Below are 21,606 nucleotides of genomic sequence, written 5' to 3'. Positions count from 1 at the left end.
AGATCTATCCTGGAAATGTAAAGTACTCAAAAGTTGCTCCCATCTGTTGTTACCTGCTATGGGGAAATGGTACTTAGGTGACCTGGCATGTGAGCAAGGCAAAGGCTACTCTACATACAACTTAAAGCAAACTTTACATGTGAAAAAGCTTTCTTTGTGCAACCCGTCCCCCCCCCCCAACAAAATCTCATCTGCATTGTCAGTGAAAGGGTGTGACTATATAACATTCTACCCTCAAACATGACATCAGATACAAATATCTTTTAAATGTTTCAAAATATCAGTCTCAGGAACTGACATAAAACCAGGACAAAGTTGAGGTGTTCAGAGGTGTCCATGTTTGTTTCCTTCTGTCCAGGGGTTATTCTACAAAGCATGTGATTGAAGGTCTAGAACCAAGGACACTGTACAAATTTCGACTGAAGGTCACCAGCCCCTCTGGAGAATATGAGTACAGTCCAGTCGTCTCGGTAGCTACAACAAGTGAGTACAAACTCATGCTCTATGTTCACAGGTTGGAGATAAAAATAGACTGTGGTCTTCGGGGCCTCCCTGGAAGCAGAGAGGACTCCATTTGTAAGCTCTATGATAATTTTGTTTACTGCCTGGGCCTTGACAGAATGCCATCAGGAAGGCCAGCTATGCTTTCCAAAATGGGAAGAGCTGGCTTGGTGCCAGGACTGTCCTCTTCATGGGCATTTGGCACAAGGTGGCAGTTACCTTTCTGAGGAAGTGGGCCAGCTGAGGTGGGGGGATTTGCCTGTGGTCCTAAGTGATGCTTAGTTAGCCATGAAACAGGGTAATTTCATAGGAGACAGTCAGTAGTCAATTATACAGGTCAAGCATAAGAGCCTGCTCCTTGATCTAGTGATGCTGAAGGCAACAGATATTTGGTCCTGGAGTCCAGGGGGAAGGAGAGAAGGGAGGGAGTGTGTGTGTGTGTGTGTGTGTGTGTGTGAGAGAGAGAGAGAGAGAGAGAGAGAGAGAGAGAGAGAGAGAGAGAGAGAGAGAGAGAGAGGAGAGAGAGAACACACTTGGAGCACAGGGCAGAGAGCAGTGTTGGGCATGCAGATACAGGCATAGTGTGCCTGTCTTTGAAAAAACTTTCCTGGGGACAGAGGCAAGATGTTCTCTCAGGTAGCATCTGCACTTTTCCTAATTTCCTCCTGTGGGTTCCAACCTCCCATAGTTACCATTCCCGTCTCTGCTCTTACTGGAGTCCCCAGTCCCCTGCCCTGCCCACTGCACATGCTGCCTGGGCAGAGGTGACTCAGGGATGATTTCTTGTGCAGGCTTCTTCCCCCCACACACTTCAGCTCCTCCCCACTTTGAGGCAGGCTCAGTATTTCTTCCATCCCGTTTTATATATTTGCCTGTCCTTATACTCCCACTTACATTGTAGGCTCCTGGATGGAGGGGTGGTGGGTGGGTCAGCCATCTCTCATATGTGGGGCTGAGCGGGTGGGTGGTTAATTAAAATTCAGTGGCAGAAGTGGGAGCACAGAGATGCACATTAGTTTTTTTTTTTTTTTTTTGGCTCACTCTCATCTTGGTGACAGATCCATTTTTTCACCTGGAGAGGTGCACACAGCTGGCTCTGCAACCAGACTTGGTGGGCGTCAAGTGACCTGCTATCCCCTGAGTAACACATCCAAACCAAAGGGAAGAGCTTCTGGCTTTTTAGCCAAAGTTCACATAGAGCCCTTGTAGAGAAGGTAGAGAGACTGGCCTGACTCTGCAGATGAGCTGATGAGGGTGTGCACTCCCAGACACTGCACTTGACTGTTTCTCTGCAAGCCCAATGGGGCTATGCTTAATGGAGGGACTGGTGTCTTTGGCGGAGGCAGCACCCTGGCTCTGCTGATTGATGGGTGCTCCCTTATTCTATTCTAATATTCAGTGTGGGCTCTCTAAGGAGGCAGAAGATGCTAAACAGAGAATTGAGAATGCTCATATTATACAGAGCAAGCAAAAATGCTTCTGTGGGCTTGCAATTTGCATTCAGTTTGAGAGCATTTTAATGAATCACAAAAGCCTGCACTTTGTTCGAATAAAGGATGCTCAGCCTTTTTTTTTTTTCTTCCCAGGTAAAGTACACGAGGCTCTTGCTTAAATGAAGCATGCAATTTTAATCAGCCAGACCCTTAAAAAGAAAGAAAAACAGCTGCCACTTGTTAATTGGCAAATATCTTCTCCAATGAATTCATGATTTATTCACTGCTTTTAATAAAGAGCTAGGTTCCACCAAGGAAGGTGTTGTCACCATGTTCTCCTTGTGGGCACTTCTGCAGCTAGATGACCTCCCATCTAGAGTGAGATGGCTTCTCAAGGTCCATCTTGCCCATCCTCTCCCAGGGGTGCCCACTACATCCAGCCCAGAGGGGCACCCCAGGGCATCCTTGACACGATGCCTGCAGACACCATGTGTGGTCAGACCCACCAAGGCCAGCTTGTTTTCTATTCAGTTGCACATAATGAGCCCATTCTTCTGGGCCAGGCCTGCAGAGTCTTGAAGAGCTCATGGTTGGAAGGGTGGAACATGTTGCTTACCCTGGAATTTCCTCTCTGTTCTCCATGACTCCTGCCTACAGTGGAAGTGAAAGTGGTCTTGTGAAATTCTTGCTCACAGGTTTTCTTTGGAAAACATTTTTAAATACTGTGGTGTGTGTGTGTGTGTGTGTGTGTGTGTGTGTGTGTGTGTGTGTGTGTGCCAGAGAACAACTTTATGAAGTTGATGTTCTCTGTCTACCTTCACATGGGATCTGGCATGACATTCAGATTCCCAGGTTTTCATAGCAGGTGTCTTTATCCTCCTAAGCATGCCACCAGCCCATGTCAATAGGTTTTCCTAGGCTGATATACACATGGTTCCAGTGGGATTCTTGGCTCTTCCTTTGTCTTCCGGGGATAGCATTTTGGTAGTTGGGGAGTACTGACTGAGCTGTCACTGAAGAAGGACTCTCATTAACTGACCTATGGTTTCCCTGCCCCCCTTTGGGCAAGACTTAGCAAGTAAGGTGTATGAGCAAGGGTGCTGCTTTCCTCTGTCTCTGTGAGGGGGTCCCTTTGTTCCCAGAATCCCATGTGAAACACTGAGGATCCCTAGTAGAAGAGGGAGTAGACAGCACATTTATTTTAGCTGTGTCATAATACCTAGACATCTTTGTTGCACACAGCCCTCAAGCTCATGAGCCTGAGATGAGCTTGTTTTGTTTCCTAATATTTTTGTACAGAGGCACTTCCTGGATGCGGCAGGAGACCTCACTGTGTGGTGAGGTGGGAGTGCAGTGAGGTAGGTGTGCAGTGACGTGGAGCACAGGTAGCCAGTGCAGAGATGGGGGACTGCTACAGGTGCTTCCAGACCTTGCTCTGAATATCTCAAGTCCACATTCCCTGAAGCTTTTTTAGGCATCCACTTTTATTTGACACTTGTTGGGTAGGATAGGGGGGACTTACATTTATTTTGATTTTGTATTTTAAAACATAATAAGAATAGAAACATAACTATGAATCAGATACCCCAATGCCTATTTAATTATGGTCCCAGGTGAGACTTGGCCATGAACTCTGATGCTGCCTACTCCAAACCGATGACCTTGGACAGCTTAGCATTGCTCAGACCCAATTTTGTAGCTTGGAGGAGAGTTTAAGAATGTGGAGTCCTTATTATTAAGTGTAGATTTAGAATACTCACCACATTGAAAAGTTCAGAAGAGACCAGATGAACTTCCGACACTCCCACGCATGACTCTGTAACTTGCTTTTGTGGCAGCTGAATCCTGAGAGATACAAAAAAGGGGCTCTTTTGTAGATAATAGGCTTCTTATAGGCACACAGCCTCTCCCTTTATGTAGGAAGGAAGGAAGGTGCAGAGGGAGGAAAATCCCCTAAAGTGTAGAGGTCACACAATGGTCTATGGATGAGTCCACTTCAATGTAGCTGGGGTCCTCATCTATGACACTGTTGACATTCTGAAGTCTGGTTAGATCCTGAGTGGTGGCAAACTGTCCTGTGGGTTACAGGATGCTAAGCAGCATCCTTGACCCTACTCTGCTAGATGCCAGTAGCATCTCCCAAGTTGTGACAACAGAGGTCTTTAGACACGAGTCAAATGTCCTTGAGAGTATAAAACCCTCCTCTGAGTCTCTTTAGTGAAATACCTGGGCTGGGCAAGACGTTCCTTAGAAGAACAAGGCTGGCCCAGGGCCTTGGCTTTGAAAACTTAGCACAATACCTTGATTTGAATGAAGCCTTTGGTCTAAGGATGTGTGAAATGATGAAAAAGGTGTATAATATGACTGAAGAGATCTTTCAGAGATTGGTAAACTTTAGAAGACAGCAGTTTCAAAGCAATTTAAGTTGGCATCAATTGATTTTTATCTAAAGAGAGAGGAAATCAGCTGTGGCCAATCTGACCCACCTGCTCCCAGTTTTAACCACCCTTCCCACAGTCTGGTCACTTGGTCACTTTGAATGTCTGTCACCTAGTGAGGACTCCAGTGCCTGGGAGTCGATGTCCCAGAGAGATTGGAACAGGAAAAGGGCTGCCATCTGGTTCTGCCAGTGGGCTGTGAAAGGGAACGGCAGGGTTGGGGGCACCTCAGGAGGGAGTCTGGTTCAGAGCTGTGTGATGGGGAAGGACCAGCGATTTTCCTTTTCAACCTTGAGTAGTAACTCTTTGAAACTGGTGGTAATGTTAATCAGAAATATGTCGGCAGGGGAGGGGAGATCTTGTTTATCCCATTTTCTCAGAGACCACTGTGGTGCTATTGGTTGAGCATCCAGTGGTATAACTTAGATCAGGAGCCAAAGACTGAAGCCAGGCAGGCATTGCAGATGTGGGAAGGGCGCTGTGAGAGAATGAGGGAGTATGGTACTAGACAGCAGCAGGTATGTTGGGCATTTACAATTGCATCACTTATGTATCTTTGAGCTCGGTCATGTTGATTTGAAAGGCATGGACTACGGAAGGAGTGAAACCCTAGACTGGTAGTTGGAAGAGAATGTCTTCCCATGGCCAGCTGTATTGAGGCCGAGCCTGTTGATATCCTCCCCCGCACCCCCTCAGAACTGATGGCCATGTCCCTGTGCCAGCCAATGCCCCTCTGTTTCCCACTGATCTTTTTGTCTCCTTAGGCCAGTTGTCCTCACCATTCCCCACTTGGCAGACTACCATCTTCCTTTAAGGGGTTTTTCACATGCTCCCCACTTCCCTGTGAGTGTGAACCCCATCTGCTCTCCAAATGCAGGGAGCTAAAGCAATCGTCCATGTTGTTGAAATATTTTAGCCACTTTGGTAAAAGAAAGCAGCACGTTGTGGTAATTGCTGGGGTTTCCTTGGTCACAGAAGGCATTAGGAAGGATTCTTACGATGGTAGCACTCACAAAGCAGGACCTTATGACTTGAAAAATGTCCCAGTTCTTTGGGCCAATCTGTGAAGTTTCTCTTACCACACAAAAAACAGGTCTTTCCCAGTAAAAGAAGCCATTGAGCAGGAAATTCGAGCCCTACTGACAGGGACAACTCCATGCTTTCTTGGAAGTGAAGGTGAACATCCACCCAAGGCCCCAGGAGAGAAGGAGTTCAAACTGCCCACTCCACATTTTGGATGACTGCTCTCCATCTGCTTTCTTTAGGGGAGCCCATAAGTAGTGAGCACTTCCATCGTGCTGTCAATGTGAATGACGAAGATCTCCTGCTTCGAATACTGGAAGGAGGGTGAGAGCGCAGCCAGCTTTTCTGGTCTTCCTTCCAATGCCCCTTAGGGATACAGGCATACACAGCACAGCTTTGTTTTCCTAGATAAATTCTCCAGTGCCTGCAAAAGCTCCTCCTATATTTACCTCGGGTGACTTGTTAAGGGAAGTCTAGTTAATATGGAGTCATAGAGACCCCCTGTAAATGATATGGTTTGGGATTTTTTGAAATGAAAACTATAAAAGGAAACTACAGGTCTGGGCACCACGCTTTGGCCCCAGAAGCAATTATTATGCTTTGATTATCCAGCCCAAAATTTAGTACAGGTCAGTCTGAAATGCCCACATGTAATACCAGGTGATGCTGGGAATCAGCAAACCAGCTGTCATGGACACTAGAAGGTTGGTAGGACACTAGAAAAAAGTGGGGGGACATGGCTGCTGCAGGAGTGATGCCTCCCACACAGATGTGGAGTCTTCTACAGCATGGTTTTGTGCACTTCAAAAGGTGGTGGTGTCTGAACTGGGATTTGGTAAGTTGAAGAGGAGCTTCCACAGAATGCCGAGCTCCTTGGCTGATAGCATGAGCCACATTTTCTTCCCTGGCAGCAGCAATACACAGCCAAGGGAACAGCCCAGGCCCTGGCTATATCTCTACCCATGGTGGAGCTGAGCATTGGTGCCATGCTGTCCCCAGCTCATTCCAAGGGGCTTTGCTGGTCATAGACTATTCAATGGCAAGACATAATGGCTTTTGAGTTGAAGGAAGCTCCTGTTCCAAGTAAAATGGCAATGTTTTTCATGAAAACTTGAACCTTTAAAACCACTAGGACATTGTAAGACAACAAAAATGTAATGGCCCAAGAGAAACTGACAGTTTTGGTAAAATGAACTGCTTGAGCCCCCACCCCCACCCCAAACCACCGTGGGCCCTGCAAAGTGCTGTGAAATGACAAGCTCTTCTCTCTTTTTTCTTAAGCACTATAAAGGTGGATGTCCCCAACAAGTTTGGCTTTACTGCCCTCATGGTTGCTGCTCAGAAAGGCTATACCAGGTATGGCTTCTCCCTGTAGCTGTTGGTTGTAGCCAGCATGGGTTGGCAGCTTCTTTTCCTTTCCCCAAACTGTCTCCTGAAATGGCTTCCATTCGGGTGCTTGTGCTGGGTTAGGCAGCACACAGACTAATTTGTGTTTAGTCTCACACCATATGTGGTACAAGTCTTGGGAACAGTCAAGATTGGAATTTGAATTTCTTTAAACAAAAGTGGGTGTGAGGGCAATTTGGGAACAGACTTACTTCTCCTTGAGGTTGCCATTATCTGTCCCACAGGGCTGGCTCTAAGTGCTGACATCTTATCTTTCAATCATATTTATCTTTTAAGTGCAACAATGCCATTTTGAGTGACACTTGAAATGTGTTCTCATTAAGTGTTTCTGTTTGATCTCATATTAAAAATGCCCATTAAAATGACATGAACTGTTTCTGCGGTATGGGCAGGATTCATGGAAGGCTAGGACCCTGTTTTTGGTGGGGATCAGTGGTTTTCCAGTTTAACAGAACTTCCTGTCTTCAGAATGGTAGAGAAGAAGTTGTGGTAAGATGCCTTGAATGTCAGATTAGTAAATTCCATTGGGTTACCATGGGCTCCAAGTCACCAAAGCCATTTTTCTCACTATTGTCAATTTCCTCCCCTCCAGGCTTGTGAAGATCCTAGTTTCCAATGGCACAGATGTGAATCTGAAGAACGGAAGTGGCAAGGACAGGTAGGAGGTGAGGGTAATGCTGAGAGCTGGCGTGGTTGCTGCTGTGTTATTAGACTGTACTTGTTTTTTTTTTTTTTTCCTTACACAGTTTGTCCAGGTTATTGTGAAAGTCCTGAGAGGTGAGTGAGCCCCAGTAGGGGAGATGGGGTGACAAAAGCTGGCTTGTTCATCTATAGTTTCATTCATCAGGTCTGACCTGTCCAACCTTCTCCAGCTCAGTAACCCATAGCTATAGAAACAGTAGCACCATCTCTGGCCAGGCACATGGATCCTTTTTTTGGGGGGTTCTTGTTACAGTGCAGCCTTCCTCTACTGCCCAAGCAGCCCAAGTGTTTGTAAAGAAGCAGCCCAAGTCCGTACCAGAGATAACCAGTGCAAAGCATTGGTTGTGGTTTCTGTCATACAGGGGGCTTGCAACAGTGATTCTCAACCTTCTTGATGTAGTGACTCTTTAACACAATTCCTCAAGCTATGGTGACCTCTGACCATAATATTATTTTATTGCTACTTCATAACTGTAATTTTGCCACTGTTATGAATCATAATGTAAATATTTGTTATGTAGAATATCTGATATATGACCCCAGTGAAATGGTCAGTCGACCCCAAAAGGGGTCACAACCCACATGTTGAGAACCTGTTGTCTTACAGGGAGAGCTTGGTATTCATGGACATTTTGAAATACTTCGATACCTGCTGTTGCAGCAGTTAGATTTAACTATTTCAACACACCGAGCATTTACTTGATGACTACATGCCAGGCACCATGCTTTAGTGCATGGATCAGACAGGGAGACAAATACAACACCTTTCATCAGGATGCTCACAGAGTACGTGGTGTACACAGACTGAAGGCATGGGCACTGCATGCATACACTCTGATCATGTTCCATATTTCGTGTGTATATGTATTTGTGTGTGCATGAGTGTGTGTGTGTGTGTGTGTGTGTGTGTGTGTGTGTTCATGCATATGTGCATGTGTCAGTGCATGTGTGTTTGGGTGCACATTTGTTTGGCTGTGGATGTAAGAGTATGTGGAGGCCTGAGGTAACTTGAGGTGTTATACTCGGGAGACATCCACCTTGCTTTTTGAGGCAAGGTCTCTCATTGGCTGCTAGCTTGTTGGTTCAGCTGGGCTGGCTGGCTGGCTGGCTGGTTTGCAAGTTCCAGGGAGCTTTCTATCTCCACTTCCACCATCAGTGATGAGTTACAGGGACATGCTATCATGCCAGGCTGTTTACCCGAGTGCAAACATTTTACCCATGTAGCAATATCCACAACCCCCAATGGGGTCTCTAAAGCCAGAAAGCCCATCTATTCCACTCCAGTTCAGTGGCAGATAGCATTTTGACACCAATTTTAAAATTATTTTCTGAGTGACTCTCAAACCAATGTTGGAACTAAGCCATCAATTGGCTGAAGATTTTGAAAAGAATAATGCCAGTTTACAAAGGAAACATTTTAATGAAGGTAGAAAACAGGCAAGAATTGAAAAAGAACTAGAAAGGGATTAATGAGAATATTTTCATGTTGCAAAAATGTATGGGACACTTCTTAACAAAAATGATTAATCAATGTCTTGTATATCAAAAAAGAAATAAAATTGGGTACTTGGAAGAGATATGATGGTTGTAGGGGGTGTTTGAAAATGCAAAGAAGATGATGATTTGTGTCCTAATTGATTTGGTAATTGTGTTGAAATGTATACTTTTCTGAGAAACTCAAAGCCCCCCAAATCAACTCAAGAAGCAGAAAACTGAAAATGAACAGTATCCATGTAAAACATGAGAAAATGTGTTCAAGTGTTCACTCCGTAGAGGCTCTTGCTTCAGATCTGCATGTGTCAGAACTAAGCTTGGACTTCCCACAGCTAGGACGAGCTGGAAGTTTCAGAGAACACCAGCATTATTGATAACATATGAAAAGGGCTGGGGTGCAGCTCAGTGTTTGCTTAGATGTGCAATCCTTGGGTTCAACCCCACTGCTGGGAAAAATGGCTGCAGGTCCTTTGTGTGTTTGTAGGTATTTATATTATAACCCACTTCCTCCCAGTCAGAAAGGTATTCAGGACGGTAAGGAAATTCTTATTGGAAGGTTTCTAAGGTAACATCCTTCCTTAGTAGACTCAAGGTGAAGGGAGACCTTGCGTGCCAATTGGCACCTTTTTAGAATCAGCCAAAGTGTCTGTCAGCAGAAGGATGTACGGCTGGGCATTGGTGGCGCATGCCTTTAATCCTGGCACTCGGGAGGCAGAGGCAGGTGGATCTCTGTGAGTTCGAGACCAGCCTGGTCTACAAGAGCTAGTTCCAGGACAGCCTCCAAAGCCACAGAGAAACCCTATCTCGAAAAACCAAAAAAAAAAAAAAAAAAAAGTGTACACTCACAGTGCAGTTTTATTCAGCCATAAAGCACAGTGAAGTGATGCCTTCTGGGAAATGGATGCAGCAGGTATCATCAGATTAAATGAGATAAGCCAGGTCCTCATGAATGTTGCATGTTTTCTCCTATTTGTAGATTCTAGGGTTTATATAGATACATACAGTCAGGACCAGGAAGCAGGACCAGGAAGGGGCAAATGGGAGACTAGCCTGAAGCAGAGTGAGGAGAGTGGAGGATATGTGTTGGAGTATGTGGTCTACTTGAGAGAAATTGTCCTTATGAAACCTAACACTAGGTACAATGAATATACATGTGCTGGATAGTGTTATGTCAACTTGACACATGCTAAAATCATCCAGGAAGAGGAACCCTCCGTTAAGAAAATACCTCCATAAGATAGGGCTGCAGGCAAGCATATAGGACATTTTCTTAATTAGTAGTTGATGTGGGAGGGCTGGGCCCTTTGTGTGTGATGCCATCCACGAGCTCGTGGTCTTGGGTCCTATAAGAAAGTAGACTGGGTAGGCCATATGGAGCAAGCCAGTAAGCAGCACCCCTCCATGGCCTCTGTATCAGCTCCTGCTTCCTGGTTCCTGCTCTGTTTGAGTTCCTGTTCTGGCTTCCTTCAGTGATATATATATATATATATATATATATATATATATATATATATATCACAAACAGACCCTCAAGCCTTTGGAGAGTGCCTGGCACAGAAGTAGCAGGAAGTGTCAACATTTATTATTTGTTATTTTTTGAGATGGTGGGTGACTTGGTGTCTTAGTTTGGGTTTCTGTTGCCATGAAGACACACCATGACCACAGCAACTCTTATAAAGAAAACATTTAATTGGAGTGGCTCACTTACAGTTTCAGAGGTTCAGTCTATTGTCATCATGATGAGGAGCCTGGTAGTGTGCAGTTAGACATGGTCCTGGAGCTGAGAGTGCTCTTTATTTTGACTCAGGCTACAGGAAGTAGACTTGTCACACTGAGGGAAGCTTGAGCAAAAGAGACTTTAAGGCCCACCTCCACATTGTCACACTTCCTCCAACAGGGCTACACCTCCTAATAATGCCAGTCCCTTTGGGGAGCATTTTTTTTTTCAAACTGCCACAGTCCCACTGTGTTGTCCACACTGGTCTAGAATTCACATTCTTCCTGCCTCAGCCTCTGGAGGAGCTGAGATGACAGATGTGTACAGTCCTGCCTATCACCATAAAAATGGTTTATTTACTTTTTATTTTTATAAAAACACTTCAGTTCTCCAATGTCATTTTTTAGCACTGGTAAGTCCTCCTGAATTTGCAGAGAGCTGGGGTGGGGGTGGTGAGGAACACAGACAGCAGACAGCATGACCTAGACAGCAACCTCGGTAGGCTTCCCTATATAAGCCATGGGACAATGAATGGGTTCATATATGGGCAGGTGTGATACAGGCTTTGGCTCTCCGTGAATGCACCTTCTATTCTATTTGATGATTGGACAGTACTTTGGGAAATACAGGGGTAAGAGATGTGATACCTCCTGGACTGCATAATTCAAGAGAGGCAACAGTCAAACACTTGAAACTTAATAAGAAGGTTTCCTGAAATGGCAGTTATGAGATAATTTAAAAAAATCTGAATGCCAGGTGTGGTGGCACATGCCTTTAATCTCAGTACTCAGGGTGGCAGGATCTCTGTGAGTTCCAGGCCATTCAGGGCTATATAATGAGCCTGTTTAAAGAAAAAAGGTAGTAACTTATTTATATCTAAACATAGTAGAGTAGAATAAATCCTCAAAAGCAAGAAGCCCGATGAAAATATACAGCTACAGAACTATACTGAGAGATCCAAAGAAAAGCTGAGATATATGCTACTTTTCAGGATGGCACCATTTTCTATTTTTCTCAAATTAGCATATAGATTGAATATAGCTTCAAATGGAATTATTCTTGGGAACCCATCGAAATGATTGTAATTTATCTGAGAGAACAAATTGATGGTAATAGACACTAAACCTTTGTCATAGACTATGGGGACAGTTATTAATATGCCTTAAGAGTTAAACTAATTAGAGAGGTGGCCAGAGTGTAAAAGATTGGAAGAAGATAAACAGGATAGATAGAACTTAATATATGGTGGAAAGGGTGCTTGCTACAGACCAATGGAGAGGGTACTAGAAATAGGCTATTAAAAAAAAAAAAAAGTAAGATCTTGGCCTTCCAGCAAGCGCCCAAGCACACGTCAAATGAATAGAGGATTAAATGTAAAAAGTCATAAACCACCACTAGGAAGTAGGGATGCAGTCACCTGACTTTGTAACATGCAATCACAAAAATGAGAAGGAACTAAGCAAAAAGACATAGAGTTCAGGGCTATCTGAGCAAACACTGAGGGATGTGCTGGGAACATAGCATGCCAGTGCACATCCACAGCCAGGAACAACTCACTCTGCCAGATGAGACCAAGAGGGGGTTACACACACAGATGGTGTGCAGTAGGCTGCGCATGGTGGTAAACAAGCACACGGTCTGCAGTTAGTCTCACTGCACAGAGTACCTCCTATGGATTTGGTGATTAATAATGGTAAACGTGTATAGATGAAAGTTTCCGTTCCTCCTAGTCCCACAGTTGATTAGCCCCAAAGAAACACACAAAGACTTATATTAATTTATAAACTGTCTGTCTGATAGCTACGGCTTCTTACTGGCTAGCTCTCTCAATTATTAATCCACTTCTATTAATCTAAGTATTTCCACACGCTCTTGGCTTACTCAGTAATGTCCTGGCACCATGGCATCTCTCCCTGGAGGCTCCTCTCTGCCTTCTCCTGATCTGATAGCTTCACCTATGCTTCCTGTCTGGCTAATGGCCAATCAGTGTTTTATTTATCAACAATAAGAGAAACATATATACAGAAGAACATCCCCCATCATTTCCTCTTTTCTGTCTAAATAAAAAGAAGGGCTTAAACTTTTTTTTTTTTTTCTGAGACAGGTTTTCTCTGTGTAGCTTTTTATTTATTTTTTTTTGCAGATTTTTTTATTTGAATTAGAAACAAGATTGTTTTACATGTCAATCACAGTTCCCTCTCCCTCCTCTCCTCCCCTACCACCCCCTCCAACTAAAACCCTACCTATCACATACCCTTTCTGCTCCCCCTGGAGGGTGTCATCAGAGTCTCTCTGTGTAGCTTTGGAGCCTATCCTGGCACTCTCTCTCTGTAGACCAGGCTGGCCTCGAACTCACAGAGATCCACCTGTCTTTGCCTCCCGAGTGCTGGGTTAAAAGGCGTGTGCCACCACTGCCCTGGTGAAGGGTTTAGACTTTAACATAGAAAAATTATATATAGCAAACAGTTATCAAGAACTATTGTTAACAATATTTAGTCCATTAACATTTGGCAAAATTTAGAGGAAATATTCTATTATCTATACTATCTTTGTGAGTCATGATGTACACAATTTGGGAATATATGTTTGTTGTGTATAGGTGAAAATTTGAGCATCCATTTCCTCCCATTTTATGTGAGAAAACACACACACTCACAATCTGAGATTCACATGTACACAAATGATTTAGACACACACAGTGTGAGATCTATCGATCTATCGATCTATCGATCTACCGATCTACCCATCTATCTACCATCTATAAATGATTCACAGACAAACACACACACACAGTCTGAGATCCGTATGTATACATACACACAAATGATTCACACTTGCACACACAATGTAAAAGTAGAAAGACTGGAGAGGAGGGGGCTGGCAGGAGAAGACAATGAATATGTGTAATACAAAGCTCATAAAGGCCATGGCCACTTCACTCACACACTGGTTCCATTCTAGGACTTCTACACCCAGAGAATGGCCAGATACACAATTAAGATTTTACAGTCAGGGCATCTTTGTTGGGATGATCAAGGATTTGAATAGACCCAGTGTCCTTGTGTGGTCATCTAGGGACTACCTTTTCCTACTGAGATGATCTTCCATTTTCAAACATTTACAAAATATGGAAAGAATAACACAGAAAACACCTGTCCATACTCCACTGAGGTTTGGCATAGGTGGACTTTTCTGTCTAGTCCAGCAATCAGCTCTATCTCACCAGCTGCTCCCCAAATAACCACACAGAGAATTAATAGTAATTATAAATGCTCGGTCAATAGCTTAGACTTTTTTAAAGCTCCCTCTTAAAACTTAAATTAACCCATTTCTATTCATCTACTTTCTTCCCCAAGGCTCATGTACCTCATGTCCGTACTTCCCATCCCCTCTCTCTGAGTCTCATGGTGTCTCCTCTGACTCTGCCTTTCTTCTTCCTAGCATCCTCCTACTCTGGCTCTCCCATCCAATCTCTTCCTGCCCAGCTATAGGCCAGTTAGCTCTTTATTAACCAATGAGAGTAATACACATTTACAGTGTACAAAGAATGTTCCACAGCAGCTTGGTAGGTACAGACATTTGTCTATATTTGTAGAAACCCCGGCTCCACCAATGTGCTTCACCGTTACCTTCAGTTGTATACTCCTGGAAGCAAGGTCCTTACTGCACACCTGCCATCATGTCACACTTGGGGTACTTCTCATCAATTCCCTGGTGTCACTGACACCCAGTATCCCACTTGTCATTCAGATGTCACTGTTTGTGGTGGGTGCTGGGGCAAGATGATGATTTACCCTATGCTCCCACTGGTTCTGCCTCTGTGGTTTCATTTTCCTTATTGAGGGCTTGTTCTCTATCAATTCCTTTCCCTCTATCCTCTCCCCCCTCCACTCTTGATCCCCCTTCTCATTTTTCTCCCCTCTCTATACTCTGTCCCCCATCCTCCTCTTCTCTGTATTCTCTCCCCCTCTTTCTCTCTTTCACTCTCCTTCCTTCCTGTGTCTCTCCTCATAGTTGACATCTGAGGCTGACACCTCATCACATGCTGTATTCTGGTCTTGCCTCTGTCACTTCCCAGAAGAAGGGTAGCATCTAGCTTGCTCACCTAATCCTGCATTTTCAGCAAAGGCATCTTCATGTCAAGGTTACAAAGGTTTGGCTGAAGACAGGATGCCATCTCCAGCAGGAACCTTGAGAGCTTGTGTTGTTTCTGTCACAGCTGTGGAGGCCTATACTGTGGGATGCCTTACAGGTGGCGATTCCAGGTTTGATTCTGGTGGCAGTAGTGATAGCCAGATTTCTGTAAAGTTACATTTTCCTCATGGAACCTAGAAAATAATCTATAGGGTAATACATTTGCATGATGTGACTGCATCGGTCTCCACTAACATCCAGCATCTGGGAGTGCTCTCTGCCCATACAGTTATCTGATTAGGAGGTACACAAAAGAATTCCATGGCAGTTGGCAGTCTCTTTCATGGAGAGTAGCTGGAACGGACCAGCTTTTGCTCTCTATCAAGGAAAATGACAGTGAGTGAACTTCCTGTTTTAGAGTGAGGAACTGGTTTAATAATGATTGCTAACAGTATGACCCATGGTTCTTCACTAATCTGTCTTGAATATAATCTGGGTTTTATGGATATTTTAAAGTCTAATAAGTTATACTCAGTCATAGCCAATATTCATTTTCAAACACTTTTACATTTTGTTTTGTCTGTGTTTAAATTTGTGTATGTGCATGTATGCATGTATTAGTGCTCATAGCATGGTACTCATGTGGAGGACAGCTTGCAGGAGTCTGTTTTCCTTTTCACAGTGTAGCCTCTGGGATTGAACTTGGGTCATTAGGCTTTACCTGCTTGGTACCTTTTTTTTTTTTTTTTTTTTAAGACGTAATCCAAATTCCATAGAATGCAGTGCTTTAAAATACATTCACATGGTTGTTCATCTACCACCACCACAGTAGCTCCTAGTCTACTGTTGTCTTCCTCATTCAGCTCTTCAGGATGTTCCATGTAAATGGATCATATGCTATGACTTTTGATGCCTAGCTTTTTTTTTTTTTTTTTTTTTTTTTTTTGACAGGGTTTCTCTGTGTAGCTTTGGAGCCTATCCTGGAACTTGCTCTGGAGACCAGGCTGGCCTCAAACTCACAGAGATCCACCTGCCTCTGCCTCCCGAGTGCTGGGATTAAACGTGTGCGCCACCAACACCTGGCCTCGCATCTTTTATTATTTATACTGTTCTAAGGTTTTTCCTACTGTGGACTTAAATTCCCTTTTGTAGCTGACCTGACATTCCATTGTATGCATTTACTACATTTTATCTATCAAAATGTGTACATTTTATGTCAGCCAAGCATGATGGGGGAGGTCCTTCTGTGTATTATGATTGTCTTATTGGTTGATAAAGTACTGTTGGCCAATAGGGAAACAAGACAGGTGGGACTAGTAGTCAAGGGGGATTCTGGAAAAGGTAGGAGAAAGCGCAGGGTCACCATGTGAGCCCAGGAAGACAGGATGCTTCTGCTGGTGTCCAATAAGATAAGTCTTATAAAATATATAGATTTATGATAATTAAGACTGAGTAGCAGATGAGAAATCCTAGTCATTGGCCAATCAGCATTTGTACCTGATAGAAGTCTCTGTATTACTTGGGACTTTAACGTGGTGGCGGATGGGCAGAATTCAGGTGGCCTGGTGTAAAGCACCCACGTGGCAGCAGGGGCTCAGGCGGCTCGGTGGGAAGACTTATTATTACACAAGCACAGTATTTTTAAATTCAATTGATGACTTTTTGATTTAATCTAGGTGGACTAAATGTGGACCCAAAGTCAGTGGTGGCACCTATGGCAGATTGTCCATTTTCTGTATGTTGCAGTCTCATGCTTGCTTGTTATGCGGGGCACCTAGATGTTGTGAAATACCTCCGAAGACATGGAGCTTCTTGGGATGCTAGAGACCTTGGAGGCTGCTCAGCTCTGCACTGGGCTGCAGATGGAGGCCACTGCCCTGTGATTGATTGGATGATAAAGGATGGCTGTGAGGTATGGTCTTCCTTGCTTCCTTGTTAGCCAAAATGTCTCAGTTAGGGTTTTTATTGCTATGAAGAGACACTATGACCACAGCAACTTTCTTATAAGGAAAACATTTAATTGGGGTGGCTCACTTACAGTTTCAAAGGTTCAATCCATTATCATCATAGTGGGGGAGCATTGCAGCATGCAGGCAGATACAGTGCTGGAGTAGCTGAAAGGTCCTACATCTTGCAGGGAGCAGAAAGTGGACCGACTCATTAGGCAATATCCTGAGTATAGGAAACCTCCAAGCCTGCCCCCACAGTGACATACTTCCTCTAACAAGGCCATACCCTCTCTAATCAAACCACGCCTCCTAAAAGTGCTATTGTGTATAAATTTATGGGGTCCAATTCCATTCAAATGACCCCCACACTGATAAGAACTTGAAAGCATCCCCTGGGGGCTTGAAGAGGCCTTGGTCACTTGCTCTGAGGAAAGTCTGAGAGGAGTCTCTGGCTCATGACCTTGGATGGCCTTGGAGGATGCTTAGGGATCTGAGGTTGACAGCCAGGCTTCATCTCACCATGGAAGCCAAGGGGAGGAGTGGGTAGAGCTCAGAGATGTCCCAATGCATCTGTGCTGCAGCTTCATCCCTTCATTCATTGCTGGTATCTGTTTAGTTGGTCACTGAAGCCTTACCGAGCACCTGCTACGTGCTGGAGATGCAGAGAAGTGTACAGGTCTAGCAGCTTCTAGTAGCTTTCAAAGTTAGGTTGTTTTCATTCTTGGGCTATCTCTCTGTATGCATATATGTGATGTATGATGAATATATGTGTTTGTATGGATATGTACATTTGTGTACATGTGGAGGCCAGAGGTTGGTGTTGGGTGTGATTGTAAGGTGGTAATTCTGGGAAGCTGAGTTGATGACGTGGAGCCTCAAGTCTGGGAATGTCTCATTTCCCAGGGATGTTGATAGATGTGTCTAGTTCATCTCTGAGGTGTGAGTGAGGGAGAGCAGGGCTTCTGCCTTGGGTCTCACTGGTTACCTTCCACTGCTCTCAAAGGACCGATTTACCTCAAAGGAAAAAATCCCAGTCATTAAGATAATTGCATCTTATCACATATCCTGTTTCTTTATGCCCGAGGGACATTTGCAAGAGGTCAGAAGTCTCAGCAGGCTGGTCTCAGTGAGAGGGGTCTATGTGGCGGTGGAGGCTACAATGCCCCTGTGTAGTTTACTATGAGTCTGTAATGAAGAAAAGCCGATGTCTCCCAAGAAAGGGAAAAGGGTTGTCAGGCAGTCAGGTTCTCTGAGATAAACACTTAAATTCCAGAAGTTTGAAGTGTGGGTATTCTGGGCTTCAGGTATACAACCCAGCCATTTGGGTCAAATTCCACCTTCTGTAGCTGAGGAGCCATTTTACAGAGGACAGGCCTGCACAAATGGGTCTCCCAGAGACATCTATGTCTACAACCTGCTAGTAGGGATGGATGAAGGCAGCCCAGCCTCCATGTTGTTGACAGATTGCTCACCTGGTGTTTCTGAAGACCATGAGCAAGACTGAGAATCAGGCAAGGCTACCACCCCCTTTCTCAGGTGTAGATTTTATTCGGAGGGTGACACATTTCTCTTAATGGGGAAACATTGTGCATTTGATGTGCTGTGTGACCTGGGGAAAGGCACTGGATTCCTGAGGCAGGTTTGATCATTTCTAAACTAGGCATAATAATAATACATAGCCATACCCAATCCCCAGGACCAGACAGACTGTATGTGCAGGTGCTTTGGAGAGTCCAAAAGCCTCTTGTCAAGGCAGGTGCTTGTTTTATTGTTATTCAAACATAGCCGAACTTGTTGCTCATAGGTTGACTGTTTTATGAGGAAGAACAGCTCCATCAGGCCTATGTATCTGAACAACTGGAGGTCCCCTTGGCCTTCTGCTGCCCACTTGTTGGTTATTCATTTCTGGTGGATCATCTTTGCATGTTTGAGGAATTGTTCTGCATTCTCTATCTCTCTCTCCCCTCCTTTCTCCCTCCCTCCCCTCTGTGTCCCTCCCTCTTTCTGTATGCACATGTGCCCACTGTGCATGTGAATACCCCCATGCTCTCTCTTTTCTATCTTTACCCTTTATGGTTTGGTTGGGCATACCCTAGAATTTGGATAGGGGATGCCTATGTTTTTTTTTATTCCACATGACTCCTTTTGGAAGACTGAACTGAAAGAGTTTGTTATAAATTGGGTTATGGACATTGATCATCTTACTACTGGGCACATCATGTCTCATGTCTTGGATATAGCACTGGGCATGAATGTATCCAGTTAGTTTGTGTGACGAATGTGGTCCGTCTGCCTGAGTTGTAAGCCTTGTGAAGTACAAAAGCATGTACCATCACTGTCTTGGTTCTAGGCAAGATTTAAAGCACTATGAGAGATATAGCAAATGACAAAATACTACCAAGTCAGGTGTGATGGCACACACTTTTAATCCAAGTATTGGAGAGGCAGAGGCAAATGGATTTCTGAGAGTTTGGGGCTGCTTGGTCTATACAGTGAGACCCTGTCTCAATTTAAAAAAGCAAAAAAGAGGGTCTGGAGAGATGGCTCAGAGGTAATGAGCATTGGCTGCTCTTCCAGAAGTCCTGAGTTTGATTCCCAGCACCTACATGGTGGCTCACAACTGTAACTCAGCTCCAAGGGTTCTGATGGCTACTGCATGCATGTGGCACACAAATGTAACATGCAGGCAAAGCACCCAAACATAGAAAACACAACTAAAATTTTTTTTTTTGAGAAAGTGTTTCCCTGTGGCTTTGGAGGCTGTCCTGGAACTAGCTCTTGTAGACCAAGCTGGTCTCAAACTCACAGAGATCCGCCTGCCTCTGCCTCCCGAGTGCTGGGATTAAAGGCGTGCACCACCAATGCCTGCACAACTAAAATTTTAAATTAATTAAAAACTACAGCTAAAAAGGCACAGGGGCCCAGTGAGAGATGTAGTTGGGTCCCTTCCTAGACACTCATGTTTCCAATTTTACAGTAAAGATGAGTATGCCAGTAGGGAGTCCTTGAGCTGTCTCAGCAGAGGGGGACCCCCAATGAGACTCAGCATTCCGCTTCCTGAACACACACATGATTTCAGCAGCTCACCCCAGGTGTAAAAAAAAATCACGGGCCCTGAGGAAGTGCACACACTCTGTGTGTCGGCCCATCGATGCCACAGGAAAGTGGTTGGACTGAGGCAGTTGTTCCTTTGGCAACATAGGTGGATGTTGTAGACACTGGTTCCGGATGGACACCACTCATGAGAGTCTCTGCTATGACAGGAAGCCAGAAGGTAGCTTCTCTCCTCATCGAGGCCGGGGCTGATGTGAATGTGAAGGACAAAGATGGAAAGACGCCTCTCATGGTACACCCTTCTCCCTGGGCTCTCAGTTTTTTGTTACCACTAGACATGGCTTGAGATTTGAGATGCTTATAACTTACTCCCGGTTTTGGTTGCATAGTATTACCTATCTGTCAAGGAGCAGGGGAAGGTCACTATAGCCTCTCTATATCTGAAATGGTACTTATCATGTTGCCCATGTCGGCCTCAAACTCCTGGATCCTGGGGTCCACTTGAACCTCTGAGTAGACACTGTTCCTGTGACCCACACTATACTGTTTTGTCCATCTCCAGGGCCAAATATCTGTAAAGACTAATCAACCCCAATTCCAAGGGCCAAGTAGACATGTTTAAACAATGAACTTACTGCTTTTCTGCCCTGGGCTGTCCTGTCCTGTGTCATTTTAGTATGGACAGAGGGAAGAAACATTTCCCCTTTGCTGCTGAGTAGCCAGCAGGATGCAGGCCAGAACAGCGCTGCAGTGGGCAGCGGGGTAGCCCCGGGCTGCCTCAGAAGGTGGACCAGCTGCCCTCCACCACCTGCCTCTGCTACCTGCATTTCTGCTGGAGGGGAGAGCTCCTTACACTGTACTTTCTGTTTTCAGGTTGCAGTCTTGAATAATCACGAACAGCTAGTTCAGTTACTTCTTGAAAAAGGGGCAGATGCAAGTGTGAAAAACGAGGTAATGTTTGTTTGGGAGACTATTTTTTCCTTAGAAAAAAATGTCTGGGAATCTCACACATTCTGATCTGTAATCAAATTGATTAAGTTCTGCTTCCTTCCAGTTTGGCAAAGGTGTCCTAGAAATGGCCAGAGTTTTTGATAGACAGGTGAGGACCCCCTCCTGCCTATCAGTCGACTTTTGTAGTACTTTCAGACTCTCAGAACAGGCCAAAAACCTCGAAGGACATCCACCTGTTTGTTGTGGTTTTTCTAGAATGTAATCTCCTTACTAGAAGAAAGGAAAAAAAAGCTGCCAAGGAAGTCCTCTGTCCACTGACTGAAGCACCACCCGTCTGAGAGACCAACCGAATGAAATCGAAAACCCTGACTGGTGGGCTGGACATGTGACATGCGGTGTCTCTGAGGCCAAGACGTTTATTTATTTAGTTGAAGATTCACAGTGACTTTTATGTAACAGGCAACTCTTCCCACATTGAAATACATCTTTTTACCTAAGCACGTGCACATGTGGTCTCCTCACTGGGCGTCCATAGAACAGGAATGTTTTCTTGCCCTGTGCCTTTGCAGTTAGATGTGAAACCAAATATTTATGTGCTGGCCCTACAGAATGGTGCCCCTTCCCCCCAAGCTGTCCTCGAGATGCTCCAGGCCTTACTGGCCTTCTTCTTCTCATGTGTTTCTTATTGTCTCTCCCACCCCACTGCAGTCCAGGCTGCTGTCACCTCCCGCAGTGGGGTGCCTCCAAAGCACCCAGGCAGTTTTTCTTAGGTTCTTGGCCTCACATTAAAGCTCAAAAATACA

At 44.7% G+C, this 21,606-nt stretch overlaps 1 protein-coding gene across 4 annotated transcripts in view; it reads left to right on the top strand.

Annotated features, from left to right (window-relative positions):
• Fank1 (fibronectin type III and ankyrin repeat domains 1) overlaps nucleotides 1-21,606 on the top strand; it is a 108,164-nt gene extending 86,558 nt beyond the window's left edge. For all 4 annotated transcript variants that reach the window (XM_027409115.2, XM_035442150.1, XM_027409116.2 and 1 more), the window contains 9 exons: nucleotides 359-483; nucleotides 5,638-5,719; nucleotides 6,677-6,751; nucleotides 7,395-7,460; nucleotides 16,596-16,761; nucleotides 20,001-20,144; nucleotides 20,726-20,803; nucleotides 20,907-20,951; nucleotides 21,059-21,606. In XM_027409115.2, coding sequence (XP_027264916.1) covers nucleotides 359-483; nucleotides 5,638-5,719; nucleotides 6,677-6,751; nucleotides 7,395-7,460; nucleotides 16,596-16,761; nucleotides 20,001-20,144; nucleotides 20,726-20,803; nucleotides 20,907-20,951; nucleotides 21,059-21,121 — 844 coding nt within the window. In that variant the 3' untranslated portion in view covers nucleotides 21,122-21,606. The remainder of the gene's footprint in view (nucleotides 1-358; nucleotides 484-5,637; nucleotides 5,720-6,676; nucleotides 6,752-7,394; nucleotides 7,461-16,595; nucleotides 16,762-20,000; nucleotides 20,145-20,725; nucleotides 20,804-20,906; nucleotides 20,952-21,058) is intronic.

Source organism: Cricetulus griseus, chromosome 3, assembly GCF_003668045.3.
Source record: "Cricetulus griseus strain 17A/GY chromosome 3, alternate assembly CriGri-PICRH-1.0, whole genome shotgun sequence".
NCBI lineage: Eukaryota > Metazoa > Chordata > Mammalia > Rodentia > Cricetidae > Cricetulus > Cricetulus griseus.
This window is presented reverse-complemented; position numbering and strand designations above follow the sequence as displayed.